General features: G+C 52.9%; 2 protein-coding genes across 4 annotated transcripts; both read right to left on the reverse strand.

The window, feature by feature from the left end:
* Positions 1–5: 5 nt before the first annotated feature.
* On the reverse strand, positions 6–11,494 carry TAF6L (TATA-box binding protein associated factor 6 like). 3 transcript variants are annotated; one of them, XM_059403560.1, is made up of 12 exons: positions 11,374–11,494; positions 10,334–10,393; positions 8,638–8,797; positions 8,094–8,180; positions 7,208–7,358; positions 7,004–7,054; positions 6,376–6,470; positions 4,419–4,484; positions 4,071–4,291; positions 3,577–3,709; positions 963–1,091; positions 6–829 (listed from the first exon to the last, which is right to left on the reverse strand). In XM_059403560.1, the coding sequence occupies exons 2-12, from the start codon at positions 10,339–10,341 to the stop codon at positions 59–61; spliced, it is 1,872 nt and encodes a 623-aa protein (XP_059259543.1). In that variant the 5' UTR covers positions 10,342–10,393; positions 11,374–11,494; the 3' UTR covers positions 6–58. The 3 variants fall into 3 exon arrangements, with proteins under 3 accessions (XP_059259543.1, XP_059259523.1, XP_059259534.1); XM_059403540.1 differs by having other exon boundaries at positions 4,410–4,484; XM_059403551.1 differs by lacking the exon at positions 11,374–11,494 and adding an exon at positions 11,159–11,248 and having other exon boundaries at positions 4,410–4,484.
* A 4,960-nt stretch (positions 11,495–16,454) lies between these two features.
* POLR2G (RNA polymerase II subunit G) lies at positions 16,455–19,867 on the reverse strand. The gene is made up of 8 exons (XM_059384395.1): positions 19,758–19,867; positions 19,516–19,625; positions 18,303–18,462; positions 17,502–17,552; positions 17,333–17,398; positions 17,125–17,196; positions 16,893–16,926; positions 16,455–16,673 (listed from the first exon to the last, which is right to left on the reverse strand). Exons 1-8 carry the CDS (start codon positions 19,767–19,769, stop codon positions 16,660–16,662), a joined length of 519 nt encoding a protein of 172 aa, XP_059240378.1. The 5' UTR covers positions 19,770–19,867; the 3' UTR covers positions 16,455–16,659.
* Between the last annotated feature and the right edge of the window lie 1,017 nt (positions 19,868–20,884).

Genomic DNA, 20,884 nt, shown 5'->3' on the forward strand with positions numbered 1-20,884 from the left:
AGACGTCACTTCCGACGCCGGGCTTTATTTACAGAGGAGGGGGCGGGGACGCGCCGCTTCAAAGCGGAAGGTACAGCGAGTAGTCCGAGAGCGCCCAGCGGCGGGCCGGGCGGCCGGTGCGGCCGATCATGGGCAGCTTCTGCACGTAGCGCGAGGCCGGGCTGGGCCCGTATGGCGCGGGGAAGGCCGTCTGGAAGAGGCGCCCGCGGCACCGCCTCCCGGCCTGCCGCCCGGCAATGATGAAACGGAAGTGGGGGGCGCCGCGCGGGGCGAAGCGGCTCTTCTGGAAGACGTCGCGGGTGCCGGCGCCGGGCCCCTGCTGCCGGGGCGCCCCCCGCGCCCGGTGCACGCGCGGCAGCGGCCGGCTCTCGGAGGCGGCGGACGCAGAGGCTGCCGCGGGGCCGCCGCCGCGGGGGCTCTCGTCGCCCTGCGGGCTGACCATGGCGTTGGCGGTCAACTGCGGCATCTTGCGCACCGAGTCCGGGGCGGCCGCCGGCTCCTTCTTGTCCCCGGGCGGCCGCGGAGTGCTGGGTGCGGGCTGCCCGGTGCCAAAGCGGGTGGCCAGGCTGTCCCCGAAGAAGGCGTACAGCTCCCGGTAGATGTCCGCCAGGGTCACCGATGGGGAAGGGTCCTCCGGCCCCGCGCCTCCTGGCGGCAGCGGGAGGACAGACCCAAAGCCTGGCTCCGAGCTGCCCCCGGAGGGAGACTCCTGCAGAAGGAGGCTGTCCCAGGGGAGATCATCCGAGCCCCGGCACCCCCTGCCGCTTAGGCCGCTCTTGTTGGGCTCTGCTGCCTGGGCCTTCATCTTCAGCAGTCGCTCCACAGCCACCTGCAAGAGCAGAGGAACCAGGATAGGCAAGAACTAGGAGGAACCGGGGCCCATTAAGTTTTCCAAAGTAAGGCAGGTGAGCGAGCTGCTGAGCTCAAGCAGGGAAGAGAGGCCCGAAGGGGCAGGCACTCACCAGAATGGCTCCGTAAACCTTGTGCCCATCTGCTTTAACCTGGGCGTTAGAGACGGAATAATCATCTAGCACAGCCTGCAGATTTGTCCAGTAAGTGGACAGGTGTGGGTACAGGACTCGTTCCACCGCCTGGGAGAGAAGGAACACAGTAGGCACCTCTTTGTTGCTTATGGCCTCTCAAGTACCCTTTCCCATAGAAGACCTACTTTCTATCTCCGATATGAAATTCTTAGCCTGGCATATTCAACCAGCATTTATTTGGAACCCACTCTATACCCAAACCTTTGCTAAGCACTGGCGATAAAGGTCAGGTACAAAGACAATATAAAGTGACCCAACTGTCACTGACCTGTATGACAGGGGCTAAGAGGGCATGTGAGTAATGCCTAGGGCTAGAAACAGACGGATTTAATTTGCCAACTATTACTCTATAGACTCAGCAGGCAACTGCTATTCTTGCTGAGATGTAAACTGGGACTCAGTTCAAACCACCTGCCCAAAAACTGATCAGAGACCTGGTCTCTGATTATGTATCAAGTTAAGACTTCACAGAGGAGGTGACCTCCGTTATGCACTTTGCTGGGAGGGAGTTCTCCAGCTGGTCATCCACAGCCTGAAGATTTGACAATGTTAACAAATGGGCAAGTTCCTCGAGAAATAGAACTTAACTGCTGACTCAGCTATTAAAAACTTGAATAATTCTCTAACCATAGTAGGTACCTAGCCACAAATAAAATCATTGCTAAAATTCAGTCTACAGATATTCAAGGAAAAAAGCATCTCAATCTCACAAGAACAAACAAGAAATGCTCCCACCATGCCTCAGTCTATGAAGTCAGTGTAACCCTGATAATAAAACTCTACAAGGACAGTACAAGAGAAGAAACTTGTTACTGATTTCACCCCTGAAAACAGAACAAAATCTTAAAATTTAGTAAGCCCAAAAGTATACAAAAAATGCCTTATAGGGGCGCCTGGGTGGCTCAGTGGATTAAGCCGCTGCCTTCGGCTCAGGTCATGATCTCAGTGTCCTGGGATCGAGACCCGCATCCGGCTCTTTGCTCAGCGGGAGCCTGCTTCTCTCTCTCTCTCTGCCTGACTCTCCGCCTACTTGTGATTTCTCTCTCTGTCAAATAAATAATAAATTAAAAAAAAAATCTTTAAAAAAAAAAATAAAAAATGCCTTATATTCCAATAAAAGATTTAGGTTTTCTTTAGGTCTATACTATATTGAGTCTATACACAAAAATGTCATGATGGTTTACTATTAAAAATCCATAAACGGGAGCCTCCGTGGTTTAGTTGGTTGGGCTCTTCGTTTCCACTTGGTGATCTTGGGGTCATGTAGTGCAGGGTCTGCTTGAGTCGGCTTGTCCCTCCCCTACCCCCTCCCCCTGCCCTGCTCTCAAATGTGCAAGTGTTCTCTCTAAATAAGTTTTTTTTTAATCCATAAATACAATTAATCACATGAACAGATAAAAGCACAAAAACCTTAGGATCAATCAAAAAATACAGAAAAAGCATTTGATAAAAGTTACACATAAATAAAATCAAGACTATAAAGCAGTATGAAGTAATTTATCTGAGAAAGGTTACCAGTAAACACAAGGTAAATGTCAGCCTAAAAGGGAAGGATATTAGCACTTCTCTCAAAATTGGAAATGACACGGGGCACCTGAGTGGCTCAGTCGGTTAGGTGTCCGTCTTCAGCTAAGGTCATGATCCCGGGGTCCTGGGATCCAGTCCCGCATTGGCTCCCTGGGCTCAGGGGGAAGCCTGCTTCTCCCTCTCCTCTGTGCTCATGCTCTCTGTCACTATCTCTTTGTGTCTCTCTCAAAATCTTAAAAAAAAAAATTGGAAATGACACAGGATGCCCCTTATCGTTATATGTAAAATGATACTAGCAGTCCTAGCAATAAAATAGAAAGAAATTAAAGGCAATAGCTTTAGAAAAGATGAAATAAAGCTATCATTATATTTACCATATGATCCACATTAAAAAACAAAAAAAGTGAGGCACCTGGCTGGCTCAGTGAGTAGAGTGTGCAACTCTTGATCTCATGAGTTCCCCATGGTGGGTATAGAGATTACAAAAAATAAATAAGCTTAAAAAAATACTCAGTACAAGAGGATTTGAGGGATAGTTCCTTAACATGATTAGCACAGTATGGGCAGGGATTCATGAAGTGGAGATGTATTAGTACTTGCCACGTAGAACTTTTTTTTTTTTTAATAAAAGATTTTATTTATTTGACAGAGAGATCACAAGTAGACAGAGAGGCAGGCAGAGAGTGAGAGGGAAGCAGGCTCCCTGCTGAGCAGAGAGCCCGATGCGGGACTCGATCCCAGGACCCCGGGATCATGACCTGAGCCGAAGGCAGAGGCTTTAACCCACTGGGCCACCCAGGCGTCCCTACGTAGGACTTTTGAAAGCATAAGACACTCATCTACAGAAAGTCAGGCTACCAACTAGCCTGGCTTCAGGAAAGAATTCTATACATGGAAACGCCAAGCATGGACCATTTTTATAAGAAAAGACACACAAATACCATTGTTCTATTTACAAATGGGAGCTCTTATGGCTCTGTCTGTAGGGAAAGGCCAGGGTCCTCACCTTCCAGCCAAGGGCATGCAGCCCCACCACAGCCCCGTAATGAGAGCAGAGAGGCCGCACCGGGTCTGCCAAGACCTTCTGCAGGGAGAGCAGGATCTGCTGATAAAGGCCGCTCACCAGGTCCCCGTGGGTCCTACGGGCGCAGCATTGGGTCAGAGAAGAGAACGAGGCACGGGACCACCCAACTGGACTCAAGTCAGGACACACAGAGAAAATGGCGGTGCCTGGCACACTGAGGTAAGCAAACAAGGTGGCTCGTTGTTCAGGGACTGAAGACTACCCAAAGGGCTGAAGGACCAAGCCCTTGGCACAGTTGCCATCCATTTCTACAATCCCAGGGTGCCACAGCGCAGTGACCGGAAAGCTCTAAATGGAAAGAGGCTCCCTGACCTCACGACATAGGGCCTTGAAGCCAAACATTTCCACCCCACCACCACCACAACCCCCTCAGCGCTGTGGCAGCGCCCCCCTGTTGGGCTAGGCCCAGTGGCTACCAGAAGATGTGGCTGAGCAGGAGGGCGGCGCCATCCCGAAGAGTCCAGTGGTCATTCAGAGGGTTGATGGAGGCAGCCAGCGGCTCCAGGACGCAGTAGAGGACACTGCCTACCAGGGAGCGAACGTATGGCCCCAAGCACAAGTGTGGGTTCCGAACCAGGCTCCGAGCCACTTGGAGGAGCCGGTGCAGCTGTTCCAGGTCGTGGCTGACAGATTTCACCTGTTTGCAGAAGACCCCAGCTGAGGGGCACACGAGGGGGCGGGGGGGCAGCGGCTCTGCGGGCACCCGCCACCAGCCCTACCCGGGGCTGGGTCACCTCCCCGGCCTGCTCACTCACCCCACTGACCACATAGACAAAGTAAGGCAGGAGGGCCGCTATCTTGGAGTTAGTCTGCAGGTCCTGGAGAGCGATCTGAAAAGGAAGGAGCCAGACTGCCCTGGATCCACCAGCCCCAGGGATAAACGGACAGTTTTTAAAGGACAGTTGAGAATTTCTAAAGTAAAATTGTAAACATTCTCACTCTTTGATTCAGCAACTCTATTTCTGTAAATTTAACCTGCTGTAAGAAATAGCCACTCATGGGACCCCTGGGTATCTCAGTTGGTTGGGCGCCTGCCTTTAACTCGGGTCATGATCCTAGGGTCCTGGAATCGAGTCCCGCATTGGGCTCCCTGCTCAGTGGGAAGTCTGCTTCTTGCTCTGCCTGCTGCTCCCCCTGCTTCTTCCCTCTCTTTCAGACCAATAAATGAACAAAATCTTAAAAAAAAAGAAAGAAATACCCACTGACAAACATACCCACTCCTACCCCTGTCTGTGACAACACGAAACTGAATACAACCTAAGTTTTAACATGGTTTTTTTTTTTTTTTAATATTATTTGTGCTTTCTTTTTTTAAGATTTTATTTATCTATTTGACAGAGAGAGATCACAAGTAGGCAGAGAGGCAGGCAGAGAGGGGGGGGGAAGGAGGTCCCCTGCCCAGCAAAGAGCCAGATGCAGGACTCGATCCCAGGACCCTGAAATCATGACCTGAGCCAAAGGCAGAGGCTTAACCCACTGAGCCAGCCAGGCGCCCTGTCTGACACGTTTTTAATGGAGAAAAGCAGCTGTTCTAAAACCAGATGTTTAATATAATACTTTGGTTTATACTAGTGTAATCACAGTTAAAACATAGGGGAGGGGCGCCTGGGTGGCTCAGTGGGTTAAGCCGCTGCCTTCGGCTCGGGTCATGATCTCAGGGTCCTGGGATCGAGTCCCACATCGGGCTCTCTGCTCAGCAGGGAGCCTGCTTCCTCCTCTCTGCCTGCCTCTCTGCCTGCTTGTGATCTCTGTCTGTCAAATAAATAAATAAAATCTTTAAAAAAAAAAAAAAAAAAAAAAAACATAGGGGAAAAAAGGTAGGCGCTTCTATTAGAGACCCTCACCAGTTTGTATGCTTTTATTTTACAATACTTCTGTAATGAAATACTGGTCTTACTTTTGTAAGCAGAAAGAAAGTTATGTAAATGAGAAAAACTGTCCTAGGCATGAATCTCTGCTACCTGTGACCCCCAGACTCTTCTGGATAAAGGTCCTTAGCAGGTATCACGAAGGCATACAACATGCTGGCGAGGCAGGAGCTCCGCTCCCAGGCCCTCCATCCAGCCACCTGCCCTGCTCCTGGAGAAGCAGAACCGTGCTCCTGAGGCAGGAATGTACGGTAGCGACGTTCCCAATTTTGCCGTGGGAGTGGCAGCGACAGCCAGACACGTGGAGAAGTGGGGGATGTAAGCCCTCTAGGAGAGGCCACATGCATGAGCAGACCACCAAACCAGTGCTGTCCTGATTCTGGACAGAAGGGGACGGACCACAGGTCGCGTCCCGCAGGCCCTGCGGAGTCCCACAGGCTAAAGCGGCAGGGTCTCCGAGCCGGCCGGGCACCTGACCTGATGCCTCTACTTCCCATTCCTCCCTCTCAAGTCCAGGCAAATGAAAGCTGCCATGTGCCTGTCCCCTTCCCCCCGCCCCGTGGCCACAGGTCAACAGTCACCCTAAAGCGTAGGCTCTAGAATTAAAGGGTGGGGGTACTGACCACGTGAGTCCCCTAAATGCCCCAGCTGAGTGGCCGGTTCCAGAAGAACAAGGGTTCCTGCCAGAGCGGTTAGAGTCTGCCCTGGAGGAGGATCAGCCTGAGAGCATGACATCGCCACCGCCAGCAGCCTCCAGCCACGTGAGCCCGGCGGTGTGGAGTGGACAGGAAGCAGACATCTGAAAGGGTTTTCGGGGAACCTGAAAGCTGGTCTTTGTGCCCCACTCGCTCACCTTCATCAGCTGCGGATCATCCCCCAGCACAGCCCGGGTCACTTGTTGGTAGTACTTGAGCAGGTCATCAGTCAGCGAAGACACCGCGCTGGGCACTGTACGCGGATGGGCAGGAGGTGGTCACGGTGGAGAGCCCAGCCCTCTCCCAGCCTCCCCTGCCTGCTCTCCCTCACCCCCCCTACCCCCCCTCCCCCCCCCCCCTTCCCCGCCAGGAGCCCATGCAGACAGGACTCCCAGAGCACGTAGCCATCAGCTTGTCAGAGCAGCCTGACCTCAGCCCTGACCTTGCCCGCTCTCCCCACCTCTGTGCTCTGTATTCTGCCTCCCACCCGTCCTCCACGAGGCAGATTCCTGCTCTGTCCCCAATCCCTCATGGACCCCTCCCATCAGGGACCCCAGCTGCCCAGACTTGTGTGCCAGCATTCAACACCCCACAACGTGACTGGTTCCAAGACTGGGCTGCTATCTCCAAATCCAAGCCCTCTGGGCAGCGGCTGCGCCCCCTCAGGACCATAAGTATTTATCAGTAAATACTTGTCAGATGAAGAATCAGAGAAATGGGGTGCCCCCCTCACGCCGGCTCCTAAGAAAGGAAAGCTCAGAGCCCATTCCCCCTACCACCCCTTACCTGATCCTTGTGGGGCCAGGTTCCCTTTGCCGTCTAGGTAGGAGACATGAACTAGAACCAGAGCAGAGAGATGGGTGAGCCTGGGGTTTTGCCTGTGGTAGCACCACCCACCCCTGAGTCCCGCTCCATCCACCAGCCTGCCCATCGCCCCTCCTGTGATGACCCTGTTTCTGTCCCCGCCCCACATAGGGCCTGGGCAGTCACCTCTCACAGCTGTCTCGGCACAGCCTTTAGGGATGTTGGTGGCCAAGGCCAGCTCCACCAGGTTCACCTCTCGGTCCTCAGGGAAGTACAGCTCACCCTCTCTGGCAGGGCGCAGGGGCAGTGCCTCCTGGGACCCATAACCACACACGGCCTGAGCAGAGAGAGGACCAGAGGGCAGGCTGAATCCAGGGAGGGAAGAGGTGCTCTACAGATCCTGCCAGGGAGTCTACACTAAGGCAAACCCAAAAGTCCCGAGAAAGGGGAGATGCCCCAGGCTTCAAGCCTATTGCTGGGAATCTGACCGCAGCATCGAGCACTCGCTGGGTCAGGGAGTAGAACATGGTCCCTCCACCCCAATTTGTACGGGCTCTGAGCCCCACAGCCCTCTGCTGCTGGTCCTCACACTCACCCAACTTTGAAAACATGACTCCTTTTTTTTAAAGTAGGCTCCATGCCCGATGTGGGGCTCAAACTCCCAACCCTGAGATTAGGAGCCACGTGCTCTACTGAGCGAGCCAGCCAAGCGGCCCAACACTACTCTCTTCCCAACCTGACCTCCTCCCTTCGAGTCCCTCCCCCACAACAACTACGCAGGACATTTTAACATCCACATTTGTGCCGAGGCTCCTCCCTTACCCAGAACGTCCCCCTCTTCCCCTCTTAGCGGAGTCTAATGCACGCCTCCCTTCAAAGCCTGCATCGAGTCCCAGCTCTTCCAAGAAGGCTTCCCGAACCTCCGGGCCCCCCAGCACCGTGGCGGCCATGAGCTTCCCTTGTGCGCACACTGGGTCTTCGTGTGTCTCTCTCTCCGTGGTGCCAGCCCCGAGCAGGGCAAGGAGAGGTGGGTCGTGCCAGCCGAGGCCTCCGCAGCCTGGGCTCAACTCACCTCCACGCTGCTCCATCGGAGAGCCCTGTTGAAATCCTCGACGGTCAGCTTCCGCCGTTTGGTGTGTTTCATGAACTGTGAGCTATTCTGAGAGGGGAGGAACAAAGTCAGGGGACAGAGAGAAGGGGGTATGGGGTCCCCCCAGAGGAGAGAGAGAGAGTTGGGAGGCAAAAAGGACCCCAGCACAGAGGCCAGAATGTGTGGACTCCAGCGCTGGTCTTGTGCAAACAGCCCTTGAGGTAATGTTCCCTCTCTAGGACCCAGTTTCTCGCATGCAAAATAGGAACATGACCTTGTGTGGCCTGCCCAGCATGGCTGTCAAGAAGATGGGCACGTGAGACCATGCCCAGCCAGCACCGTTCGCCAGGAAGCCCCGCAGGCTCAAAGGTAACTCTGGAGAGGGCAGGGACGAGGCCTCCTCTGTTGCCTCGCCTCGAAGCCCGAGTAGGGGCTGCACCCATACCTGTGTAATACGTCCCTGCAGGAGGGGGCGGCCACGGGGAGGGGAGAGCCGGGAACATGCGGGAAGGGAAGGGGAGCAGACCTGTGTGGCCTCTCTGAGCCGGTAGCACACGTCCTCCGCGAGCAGGGCCGCCACCTCGTCGCTCAGCTCCAGGCCCGTGCTCTCTGCCATGAGCCGGACCGACTCCCGAGGGATCTCCACAAACCGCCGCTCTTCCCGCTCGGACATGGCTCCGCTGGAGCTGGGAGTCGGGAGAGAAGGCCTGAAAAGCCACCCAGGCCCCCTCCGAGCACAGGAGCCTGCCTCAAGGCCTTCTGAGCCAGGCTCACTGCTCTTGCTCCAGAAACCCCCAACAAGGCGCCACGGAGGCTCTGAGCGTCCGAGGCAAAGTGCAAGAAACAGACGAGCCGGGTCAGACAGGAGTGTTGCCTGAGAAAGGGCCTGGCCTTGGCAGTTCACGGAACTGGGCCCCAGCCGTGCCCTACCACTTCCTGAGTGAACGTGGCCGAGGTCTGTCAGCCTGAGCCCTGGTGTCCCAACCTGGGGAACACAGGCAATCGCCCCCGCCCTCCCTAACTCACGGGGTTGCTGTGAGAACGAATGAGCTGGTGCAGGAGGAAGCCAGGGACTAGAACAGTACCCAGATGGACAACAGAAGATGTAACCATGGTCAGTTACAAGTAAAAACATCATGTCTTCCTCCCCCTGATTCTTGCTACAACCACTACCTACTGAGTCTTGATGAAAACAGTACTTTCCCCCTTACTCAAAAACCTTCAGTCCTTCCCCACAGGTTCTAAAAGAAACTCTCAACTCCCCGGCTTGACATTCTGTGTTTGGTCCCAAATCTCCACAGCGGTTCAAGCTGATCCCTCCTCCCAGGAAGACCAGCCTAGTGTCTTCCCGCCTGCCTTGTGCTCCTCCACCAGCGCTCAGGCTGGTCTGCCTCCCCCTTTACTCCAAGCCCCCACCCTCTCCTCTTTGCTAAAGTGAAGGCCTGTAAGGTCTTCCTGACCCTATGCCACTGGGGACTGTCAGGCTTTCAGCAGCTGGGCTTTTTGCCCATGTGTCTGGTCTTCCCCAAAGGCAGGAACCTGTTCTTCCGTTCACAAGATATGGCAGAGTAAGAATCCAACAAAAACAGTGGCCGATGAATGACTCTGACACAATTAGAAGGCAGGCCCGTAAGGGCCAGAGTGAGGCGTCAGCACCATGGGCAGCAGGGCTCCAGCTCCAGGGTGACCCACCCAGGGGCTGCCCCACTCCTCCTCTCTGGCAAGGCTCACTGGGTCACGAGTGATCTCCAGGTCCCTAGATCCAATGGGCATCCTACCCTGGCCTCCCGTATGCCTCCCAGTGGCTCCACACTGGCTCTGGAATAGAGAACAGACCTGGTTCCCAGGTCCTGCATGTCCACCGACTTCTGCAACATTTCTCTCCTGTGTTCTGCACTCCCACCATGGCCTCTTTCCATTCCCCCCGCAAAACACCTGCTACCAGGACGTTCATACACTGCGACACTGCGCTACTGGAAACACTCCTCCTTCACTACCAATCTCTAGGTCTAGTGGACTCCTAAGAGGCTTCCTCAAGTCACAGTTCAAATGTCACTTGCTCCGGGAAGTCTCCTCAGACCTCCAGTGTCCAGGTACTTTGCCTTCAAAGCAATTATCACAGTTTGTAATTACGTATCTGTGTGACTTTGCGATTAACTCCTACCTCCCCCACTAGATAGTCAGCTCCACACCAGCTAGGATCATCATGCCTGTTTGCTCACCTTTGCATCCCCAGCGACGGGCACACTGTCAGCACATAATACGCCCTCAATGAACACTTGCTGCAAAAACGAACAAAAAACAGCGATTTTTTTCTAAACACACGCAATGCCTGAGGCACAAAGCTAAGTGCTTTATATGGCTCATACTTCATTTTATCCTCATTAACAATGAAATAAGTATTATATGTATTATATAAGTACTACGTCAATTTCACAGTCAAGGAAATCAAAGCTCTGAGGGGTTCATGTTCAGTGACTTATCCAAGACCACCCAGCGAGGGACGCCTGGGTGGCTCAGTTGGTTAAGCAGCTGCCTTCGGCTCAGGTCATGATCCCAGCGTCCTGGGATCGAGTCCCACATCGGGCTCCTTGCTCAGCAGGGAGCCTGCTTCTCCCTCTGCCTCTGCCTGCCATTCTGTCTGCCTGTGCTCGCTCAATCCCTCTCTCTCTCTGATAAATAAATAAAATCTTTAAAAAAAAAAAAAAAAAGACCACCCAGCGAGCACTAAGTGGGGCGCAGGGACCAACTCTTGTTCCGAATCATCAGGAGTGGCGGGCTGTGTGGGGAACAAGGCCTGCATTCCCAGCCCGAAGACCTGGCGTTGGAGACCCGCCAACGGATAATTCTGAAGTTTCTGTTTCCCTGTCCGTGAAATGAGAATATGAAGTCCTGCCCACGCGGGAAGCGCGGATGGAGTTTCCCTACTGGATGTCCACATTAAGACGCACAAAGTCCAGGCTCTGACCAAGGTCTCCCTCCACCCCAATCTCCTCTCTGCATCCTCAGAGCCACTAGCCACACTGGGAAAGAGCGTGGGAACTGACCGCCACCGGCCTCGGGGGTGTGCATCCCCCCACCAAGCCTCGCTTCATCCCCGATCCAGAAGTGGCGGGGTGGGGTGGAAGAGGTCAGGGGTTACCGAACTTGGGTCACGTGGTCAGAGAAGGGGGCGGGCCCCCAGAGGAGCCGGCCCTAAGACCGGTGAGTGCGCGGCCCACAGCGGGACCGAGAGTGCGAGGCCCTGCGAGGGCCTGCTCACCTGAGGACTCCGGGCGCAGCGAAGGTGTCTACCCAGACGGCTGCGGCGGCGGCGGCGGCTGCGCCCACTCACCCTGCTCACCCTAATTCCCTCTCTCCGAGCGCAGGCCCCACCCTCCAAGAGCACAGCCAATCGGCGAGCGCCTTGCGAAGTTCCCGCCCTCCCGGGGGCTTCCGGCCAAGCGGTTGGCCTCTGTGAAGGGGCTGTAAAACCATCTGGGCGCGATGGGGTCACGTGACGCCGAGGCGTCGGGCTTCTTAAAGCGACAGCTCTTGGGAATTTTTGCGAGTAGATACCTATGGTTTGGCTTGAAAAGCGTATGGTCAAGGATAGCGTCCTTACTCCTTTAGTCTAGTCTGCTCCTGAGTTTCCGAGCATTTGCATTTATGCGACTGCAACGAAGCTTTAAACTTTAATGTCTAATCAAAGTTTTCTTTGCCCGCTTGCTGGGCCTCGGCTTACCCCTCCAACATCACTGGCACTTCCCTTTCCCGCCATAGGGTTGGAGCTCCCGATGGGTATTCTCTTCCAGACAGAAGGGTCTTCCCACTGGCCCGAACTCAACGTGCAAGCTGCAGACGCCAGGGCCATGCTCACTCTGACACCCTACCTCCTATCTTTTTCATTCCTGTTCTTACTCAACAGGAGCCCAAACATAAGCCCTCACCTGCCTCGTAGACTTCCTTAACCGTTCTCCCCGCACACACTTTCCCGAACTTGTGCAGTTCTCAGCTCAGAACCAAGTGGGGTTAGTGAGTCAAGTATACTATTTGGAGTCAGACTAACCTGGGTCCAAATTCTGCCACCAATTTGGGGCAAATTACCTAACCACATTTTCGCCCAACTGCAAAATGGGGTAGTAATATCTACCTCACTGGGTTACTGTAGATAAAATGAGATCATGTCTATGAAAGCACTTGACAGAGTTGTGGTCGGACCTTCTTCCACATAACAGGCGGCAGACAGTGAATCAATTCCTTTATGTTCATCCAAGATGAGGTAGTTGGCAACAGGCTGTTCATTACAGAAAGGAGTATTCCGCGCAGGAGCATGACTGTATACCTTCTAGCCCTTCCTCCCTCTCCTGATCTCCTGGCTGAGGTGTTTAGTCTGGAGAGCCACTGGCAACCTTGGAGGCAGGAGACAATGGCGGAAGGCCCCGGGGCCTGTGGGATATACTAACACTGTATTCAAGCTATCTGGGGCCCATGTGCCCCCAAGCTCGGGTAGAGGCAGGGGTTGAGGGAAGCAGTAGTGAGACCCACATGGCCACAGGTAAGAAAGCTGGGTCCATTCACTCCCCAGCCACCTAGTGCCTGGCAAAGAGAGCTAATGAAGGCTCTGGAGCCAGACTGACAGTTTATTTTTTTTTTTAATATTTTATTTATTTATTTGACAGACAGAGATCACAAGTAGGCAGAGAGGCAGGCAGAGAGAGAAGTGGAAGCAGGCTCCCTGCTGAGCAGAGAGCCCGATGCGGGGCTCGATCCCAGGACCCTGGGATCATGACCTGAGCCGAAAGCAGAGGCTTTAACCCACTGAGCCACCCAGGCGCCCCTGGACTGACAGTTTAAAAACAAAACAAAAGCCCTACCACTCACTAGAGCTGTGTGACCATAGGCATTCTAGTTGAGGTGTCTCACCTGTTTTGTCAGCCATCAAGTGGAGTAACAGAAGCAACTCCATGGAACCCTTGTGAACAATCCGGTAATGTGTGTCAAAGACTTAGCATTAGCAGGCAGATATTCCTGTTACCTGTGACTTTTGTAAGAGGCCATAACTTTCAGTTACAAAACCTTAGAAGAATCCTGGAGACCATCTCCAGGCCATCCGCACTTGCTCCCTTTCCCCAACAGCGCATGCCTTCCTGATGGGTGCCACCCCCCACATCCTCACCACCACCCTCGTGCCCAGGTTCCACGAGCAGCTTCCGTCCATCAATTGCTTCCTTTCTAGGCCGTGTTACTTCCAGGTTCTCCGCAACACAATTTACAGATGGGTGGCTCTCTCTGAGAACTTGAGAGGAGTTTTGCTCTTGGTGACACACATGGTGTTTACAGCTTAGGGGGAGTCCCTACAACCCGGGTGATCCACTCAGAATAAAACAAAGTGGTAGCACAACTAGAATGTGGTTTCCATGGGAAAATTCACTGCAAATCCAGCCCAGAAACTGTCCCAGATTCAACAAACTTGGAAAACATGGCCCAGTCCCAAGAGCTGGAGATAGAAAATTTAAAGGGGAAGGGATGCCTGTGAATCCACAGTTATCAAGAAAATAACAAACTTGGGGCACTTGGGCGACTCAGCAGGTTAAAACCCTGTCTTCCGTTCAGGTCATGATCTCAGGGTCCTGGGAGACCCCTGATCAGCGGGGAGTCTGCTTCCCCCTCTCTCTTCGCCTGCTACTCTGCCTACTTGTGATCTCTTTGTCAAATAAATAAATAAAATCTTTTTTTTTTTTAAGAATTTATTTGGGGCACCTGGGTGGCTCAGTGGGTTAAAGCCTCTGCCTTCGGCTCAGGTCATGATCCCAGGGTCTGGGGATTGAGCCCTGCATTGGGCTCTCTGCTAGGCAGGGAGCCTGCTTCCTCCTCTCTCTGCCTGCCTACTTGTGATATCTCTCTCTCTCTCTCTCTCTGTCAAATAAATAAATAATAAATAAATAAAAGCTCTGTCCAATAATAAATAATAAATAATAAATAAATCAAATAAATTTTAAAAACAAACAAAGGGGCACCTGGGTGGCTCAGTCAGTTAAGGCCTCTGCCTTTGGCTCAGGTCGTGATACCAGGGTCCTTGGATGGAGCCCCACATCAGGCTCTCTACTCAGCAGGGAGCCTGCTTCCCCCTCTCTGTGCCTGCCTGCCTAGTTGTGATCTCTGTCAAATAAATAAAATCTTGGGGTGCTGGGGTGGCTCAGTGGGTTAAAGCCTCTGCCTGTGGCTCTCACATCATGATCCCAGGGTCCTGGGATGGAGCCCCACATCAGGCTCTCTGCTCAGCGGAGAGCCTGCTTCCTCCTCTCTCTTCCTGCCTCTCTACTTGTGATCTCTCTGTCAGATAAATAAATAAATAAAATCTTAAAAAAAAAAAAAAAAAAAACTTTACATAATAATGAGGGGCACCTGGCTGCCTCAGTCAGTGGGGCAGGTAGCTCTTGATCTCAGAGTTGTGAGCTCAAGCCCCACCCTGAGTGTAGAGATTTCTTAAAAGAGGAACTGGTTAGGGGAGACTGGGTGGCACAGAGAAGGGGTCCACTTTCGGTGTTGGCTCAGGTCTCAGAGTCATGAGATGGGGCCCCGCATCAGGTTCTATGCTCAGTGAGCTGTCTGCTGAGATTCTCTCTTCCTCTCCCCTTCCCACTCATGCCCTCTAAAATAAATAGATCAATCTTAAAAACACAAAGAGAGGGCACCTGGGTGGCTCAGTCAGTTGAGGATCTTCCCTCTGTTCAGATCATGACCCCAGGGTCCTGGGATCCAGCCCCACATTAGGGCTCCCCACTCAGTGGGAAGCCTGTTTCTCCCTCGGCCTCTACCTGCTTCCATTTGTGGGCTCTCTTTGTCAAATAAAGAAAAATCTTGGGACGCCTGGGTGGCTCAGTTGGTTGGGCAGCTGCCTTTGGCTCAGGTCATGATCCCAGCGTCCTGGGATCGAGTCCCACATCGGGCTCCTTGCTCCTCAGGGAGCCTGCTTCTCCCTCTGACTCTGCCTGCCACTCTGTCTGTGCTCGCTCTTGCTCTCTCTCTCTGACAAATAAATAAATAAAATATTTAAAAAAAAAAAAAAGAAAAAGAAAAATTAATTAAAAGAGAGAAAGAAATAAAGGTTATAAAAAGAAATGGCAGACAGTAACAAAACGTTTTGTGACACACTGTAGAGGTATGAATGGAAAAGCCTCCATCTATCTGTCCAGGAGTGGTGAAGGCAAGGAGAAATCTTACCATGTTCAGCCACTATTCTGGATGCTTCTTATGGGGGTCTCTGGACCTTGGCATGATTGACATTTGGAACCAGGTAATTCTTTGTTGGGGAGCGGGGTCCTAGACACGGTAGGATGCTACGCAGCACCCCTGGCCTCTTCCCACTAGAAGGCAGTAGTACCATCTATAGTTGTTACAGCCCAAATAAATGTCACTGCCACATGTCCCCAGGGTGCAAAAATCACCCCAGCTCAGAATAACTGCTTTAACGCATTAGGGCACAATCATCACAATTAACAGTTGAGGGCCTATCAGGGGCCAGACGCCCTGCAAGCCACTTGCACGTGTGAGCTCACACCAGCAGCAACCATCCAAAGAGGGATGTAGGCCCATTTCATCATGAGAAAACGTAAGGTCACCCAGCTAGAACTGAAACCCAGTTTTACACCAACCCCAATACCACGCTTTCTATGACACAATTCTGCTTCCCAAGGAAGTAGAAGAAAGGTGAAAAAGAAGAAAAAGGGAGGAGGGGAGAAGAAGGATTGAGGTCTGCTGGAGCGGCAGGCAGCCAGGAGACGGCTGGGAGAGGGCATACCCAGGCAGAGAGATTATATGACAAAAGCAGTGTGGGCATCCTGGGAGGGAAGGTGGCGTATCTGTTTCAGTCTTCCGACCGTGTCACCCCCTACGGACATGTTAAGCCGGCTCCCATTTTCAGTTGAGCTTAGGGATCGATCAGCATTGAAAGGCCTCCGTTGTTGGTGAAGCCATCCTAGGGAGGGCTGTGTTGGGATCCCAAAGTCCGGGTCATTTCTGTCCTGATTTCCCTCTCCCTACCCAACCATCTCGTCTCCCCTCACGCCCAGCTACACCCTTGGTTGTGTTTAAGGGTGAAAGAAGTGCGAATACTCTACAACTAGATCGGGACTCGGACTGGCTCTAACGACAGCATCATTTGCTGAAAGCCAGAGACCTGACATTAGTGCGTTCTCTTCAGTCAGGTCAACGTCAACCCTCTGCACAAGGGTTTAGTCAGATCCCCTGGGTCACTGAGGCTAATTGAGGCATCAGGCCACCAAAAGAGAGACTAGCAATCAACTAGGCTCCAGCCTTTTTTAAGAAAGAATTGTTCTTACCAAAGAAAGGAGGTAACACTTCCATGAGACAGGACCTTTATGGTTAGAATGCACAGTCAAAAAACTGGGGAGTGGTTGCTAAGCAGAACCACCCAGTGTTTTCTGGGGACAAGGAGCCTCCTTTGCCTCCCCAACAGCAGCCAGACCGGGCCTCTGGACTCCACGAGGAGTGTGACCACCATTTCTCCTAGATAAGGACCAAACAGAGCAGAGGGTCCCAGTGCTCAGCTCACAAGCCCTGCAGAAAACAGGAAAAGCACATCAGTTGGGCTCAGAGCTTGGGGGCAGTCATCAAACAGGCATTCCCTGTCCCATGAGGTACATGTCCTGGATATTCCAAGCGGACAGTCCTGAGTTTTCTTCATCTGCGACTCAGGCATTAAGTCCCACGTCCACCCCCTGCCTTCACACACCCCTTCTCCATGCAACAACCCTGGATGCATGATCAGGCACTCACCCAAGTAGTCGTCCATCAGAGAGCCAATAGCAAACTGCAGGAGGGAAGGCAGAAAGGAAATAAAGCCTGAGCAAGCCCGGGACTAGCCTCTAACCCCCAGCCCCAGGGCTTCTGCCCAGCCATCCCCTCTTCCTTGTAGAAGAGCACAAAATCCCCAGGAACCCTCGGTGGTAAGAAATCAACAGTTCCCACCTCTGCCTGGCACAGGCAAGAGGGCAGGCAAGAGACTCACAATGTCATTCTTGTCCACACGGGTCCCCACAATCTTCAAGCGGATCTCATCGTCCTGCTGAATCACAATGTCCTAGAGAAGAGGGAATAGGATACTCAGATATGGAACCCCCCTCTTCCCCCGTCCCCCGTCCTCCTCCCACAAAGCCAAAATCCCTCCGAGGGCTCATTTCTCCTTCCTCCCTCTCATGGGCTGCCTCCCCACCCACCTCATCCATTGTCTTGTAACACGGTGGGTTGGAGTTGGGGTCGAACTCCATCTCTGATGGGATGGACTGAAAGGAAAGCAAGACTGGTCAGCGCTTTCCACAGGTGCTTCCAGAGATGATCAGGACTGGCATCTCTCCTCCTTAGCACCCCCAGCATGCCCAGACTTACATGTCGGGAGATGAAGCAGGACATAGGTCCAATTTCTGTGAAGAGCCCCACCTAGAAGGACAACGAGTCTTTGAGGCTTTGTCTTTTATCCCCCAACTCTTGTAAGCTTCCCAGCTTTATCTGACTCCAATAATCTTCACGTTTTAAGGGCACCTGGGTGGCTCAGTGGGTTAAACCTCTGCCTTGGGCTCAGGTCATGATCTCAGGGTCCTGGGATCGAGCCCCGCATCTGGCTTTCTGCTCAGCGGGGAGCCTGCTTCCCCCTCTCTCTCTGCCTGCCTCTCTACGTACTTGTGATCTCTGCCAAATAAATAAAAAATCTTAAAAAAAAAAACTATATTTTGAAACCACTCTGAATGGTATCATCTGCTTTCATGTCTCTCCTCTGCCAAGATTCCATTGTAAGTGAAACCAATACAGGCCAATCAAGGCCCAAGACCTGGGACTCATCAGTCCACAACTTGAACACTTGGGGATCACATGACCTTGTGGATCACATGACCTCCACACAGAGGCTTCTATAAAAAGGAATAAAAGCACACGCCTCAGTCGTCCTAAGGTTTTGCGCTGGACCTGGCCCAAGTAAGTACTCAATCAATGGAGGCTGCCACTGGTTACTACTCATTCTGACTTATAGGACCCCGAGCGAGGCAGCACTGAGATTACTGTACCATTTGACAGGTGAGGAAACTGGAAGCACAGAGTGACTTAGCCAAGGACACAGAGTGAGCAAGAGTAGTTGAGACCCCTCTCCCATCTTCTAAGCAGCCCCCCAACTGCCTCGGCTCTGTATGGTCTCACCTTGTTGACCTGAGTGACAACAGCATCCACAACCTCCCCTTTAAAGGGCCGGAAGACAATGGCCTTGTACTTCACCGGATAAAGAACAAATCCTCGGCCTGGCTGGATCACACCAGCGCCAATATTGTCAATGGTGGTGACAGCGATTACAAAGCCATACCTGTAAGGGAAAAAGAAAGGCACTGTGTGGACAAGAGCCTCTAAAATCATCTGCAACAAGACGGTGGGCATGGGGGTTAGGGGACAGCACACATGGAAAGAGATGGCACCCCTGCCCGCAGAACTTAATGCTGGAGAGAAGACACAATACCAATCAGTATCTACAATGCCAAACGCTGCTCTCATAATTTCACAATAAATATCCAAGGAGGCTGTTGTCCTTGAGCCAAGAGACCTCAACCTTGGGGATGCCTCAATCACCTAAGAAAAACTTACTAAAACACAGATTCCCAGGCCTGTCCTCAGTCTTGATGCTGTCTGGATGAGATGAGGTTCAGGAACTTGCATGTGCATTTTTTTAAAAAGATTTTATTTATTTATTTGAGAGAGAGAGAATGAAGTAGGAGGAGGGGGAAGGAGACTCCCCACTGAGCATGGAGCCCCACATGCAGCTCCATCCCAGGACCCTGAGTTCAAGACCTGAGCCCAAGTCTGACACCTAACCTACTGAGCCACCAGGCCCCCTGCCTGTGTTTATTCCCAGGCCCAAGTACCCACAGCCCAGGGCTCATCCCAGCGCATTCACATCACCATGTGAGAGGCCCTTCTCTGCAGAGCCCAGAGATGTGCCGTTCCAGGCCCTTTGGTCCTGTGGGATAGAAAAAACCAGAAGAGGGGCGTCTGGGTGGCTCAGTCTTTAAGCATGGCTCAGGTCATGATCCCAAGGTGCTGTGAGCCCCATGGGCGATGGCCTCATTCTATCTTCTTGCCTGCGTTGTCCCCGGGCCCAGCCCAGAACCTAGCACACAGCAGGAGCTTTAAAAATGTTTGTGGCATCAACGAAACGACCACTCTCTGCTTAAGGAAGACAGTTTTATGATCCAACTTTGCAGACAGCGCCGCGGGAACCCACAGCAGGACGCAAGTGCCTGCGTGGGGTGCCTGAGAGGGTGAGAGGGTTCCTCAGGGTAGGTAGCAGGTCCTTGCGGACCTATAGGAGTTGGGGAGACGCTGCAAGCACCGGGCGACGCGGCACGAAGGGCGCGGCACTCACTTGCCGGTGCAAGTCCCCTCCACCTCCGTGAAGAGCTTCTGCTTTACGGTGTTGAGCAGGTTGGGGCCGAAGTAGCGCGGGTGCAGCAGGATCTCGTGCTCCAGGGAGATCTGAGGGAAAAGTGGGATGGAGACCAAGTAAGGCGCTGTAGGGACATGGGGTCAGGAGCAACTCCTCGACCCGGCGCCCGCTTAGCTCTCCCTCTCAACCCTGCCCTCGCCGCCACCCGGTGCTTCGCTTACGTGATAGAACATCTTCCCGGCGGGGACCGATCGGCGACTAAACCCACACCCGCCTAAGCAGACGCTCCTCCCGCCCAACCGGAAACACACTTAGCCTCCCGGAACGGGCTTCCGGGCCTGCCCCAGAGAACTGGGCGGGACTCTGCCCCCTCCGTGGACCCAATTGGACATCGCTATCGTAGGCGGAGATTCCGTGGACCCCGCCCCCTTTCGCCACGCCCACCAGCGGTCCAACCTCTGGGTTCACAAGTTCACAGTGTCTGCCCTAGAGTGGATGTTAAGTAAGTATTTTTTTTAGGGGCGCCTGGGGGGCTCAGTGGGTTAAAGCCTCTGCGTTCAGCTCGGGTCATGATCCCTGAGTCCTAGGATCGAGCCGCATCGGGCTCTGTGCTCAGCGGGGAGCCTGCTTCCCCCTCTCTCTGCCTGCCTCTCTGCCCGCTTGTGATCTATGTCTGTCAAATAAACTCTTAAAAAAGAAAACCCAAAATAAGTATTTTTTATTTTGTTTTATTTTATTTATTTATTTATTTGTTTATTTATCAGAAAGAGAGAGAACAAGCAGGGGCAGCGGCAGGTAGATGGAGAAGCAAGGAGCCCCAGGTGGGACTGGATGCCATGACCCTGGGACAGGGATCCCAGCCCAAGGCGGGCACTTAACGACTGAGCCACCCAACCGCCCCAGATAAATACTTTCAAACGGAATTACTAGCTAATAAAAGACAACATGAATAAAGCACTTTAGCAAAATGCATTCCTATAGCAAATATTTGAAGGCTGCTTTCATGCAGTAACCATAGTAAGTAGCTGTCAAAAAACAGCAGCCCCACCAGACAAGCTTTACCAATGAGGGCCCAGGCCCAGAGGGTTGATGTCACTTGAGGATCACTCAGGGGCGGGATTCAAATTCTCAAAGTCCGACCCCAAGACTCTTGCATATTTGGGCATTCCAGATTTTCTTGCAGGCGTTTGTTCAGCAAATGTGGAGTACCCACTCCTTGCCTGCAGGTCAAACGAAGCAGCCAAAATCAGAGCCCAGAAAGCAGCACTCTCTCTGGATGTGAGAAACCAGGTCCCCTTTTCCCTCCCCCAACACACACACACACACACACACACACACACACACACAC

This window comes from Mustela nigripes, chromosome 1 (assembly GCF_022355385.1).
Source record: "Mustela nigripes isolate SB6536 chromosome 1, MUSNIG.SB6536, whole genome shotgun sequence".
In the NCBI taxonomy this organism is placed as follows: Eukaryota; Metazoa; Chordata; class Mammalia; order Carnivora; family Mustelidae; genus Mustela; species Mustela nigripes.

Bases quoted from the DNA above. Each gene is read 5' to 3' on its own strand.
- TAF6L (XM_059403540.1), bottom strand. The intron at 7,359-8,093 runs GTGAGTTGAGCC...CTCTCTGCTCAG, and splicing joins TCCGATGGAGCAGCGTGGAG to GCCGTGTGTGGTTATGGGTC. The intron at 1,092-3,576 runs GTGAGGACCCTG...CTTCTCTCCCAG, and splicing joins TGCATGCCCTTGGCTGGAAG to GCGGTGGAACGAGTCCTGTA.
- POLR2G (XM_059384395.1), bottom strand. The intron at 17,553-18,302 runs GTGAGACCATAC...TTGTCCTTCTAG, and splicing joins TTGTCACTCAGGTCAACAAG to GTGGGGCTCTTCACAGAAAT. The intron at 16,927-17,124 runs GTGAGTCTCTTG...TCCCTCCTGCAG, and splicing joins GTGTGGACAAGAATGACATT to TTTGCTATTGGCTCTCTGAT.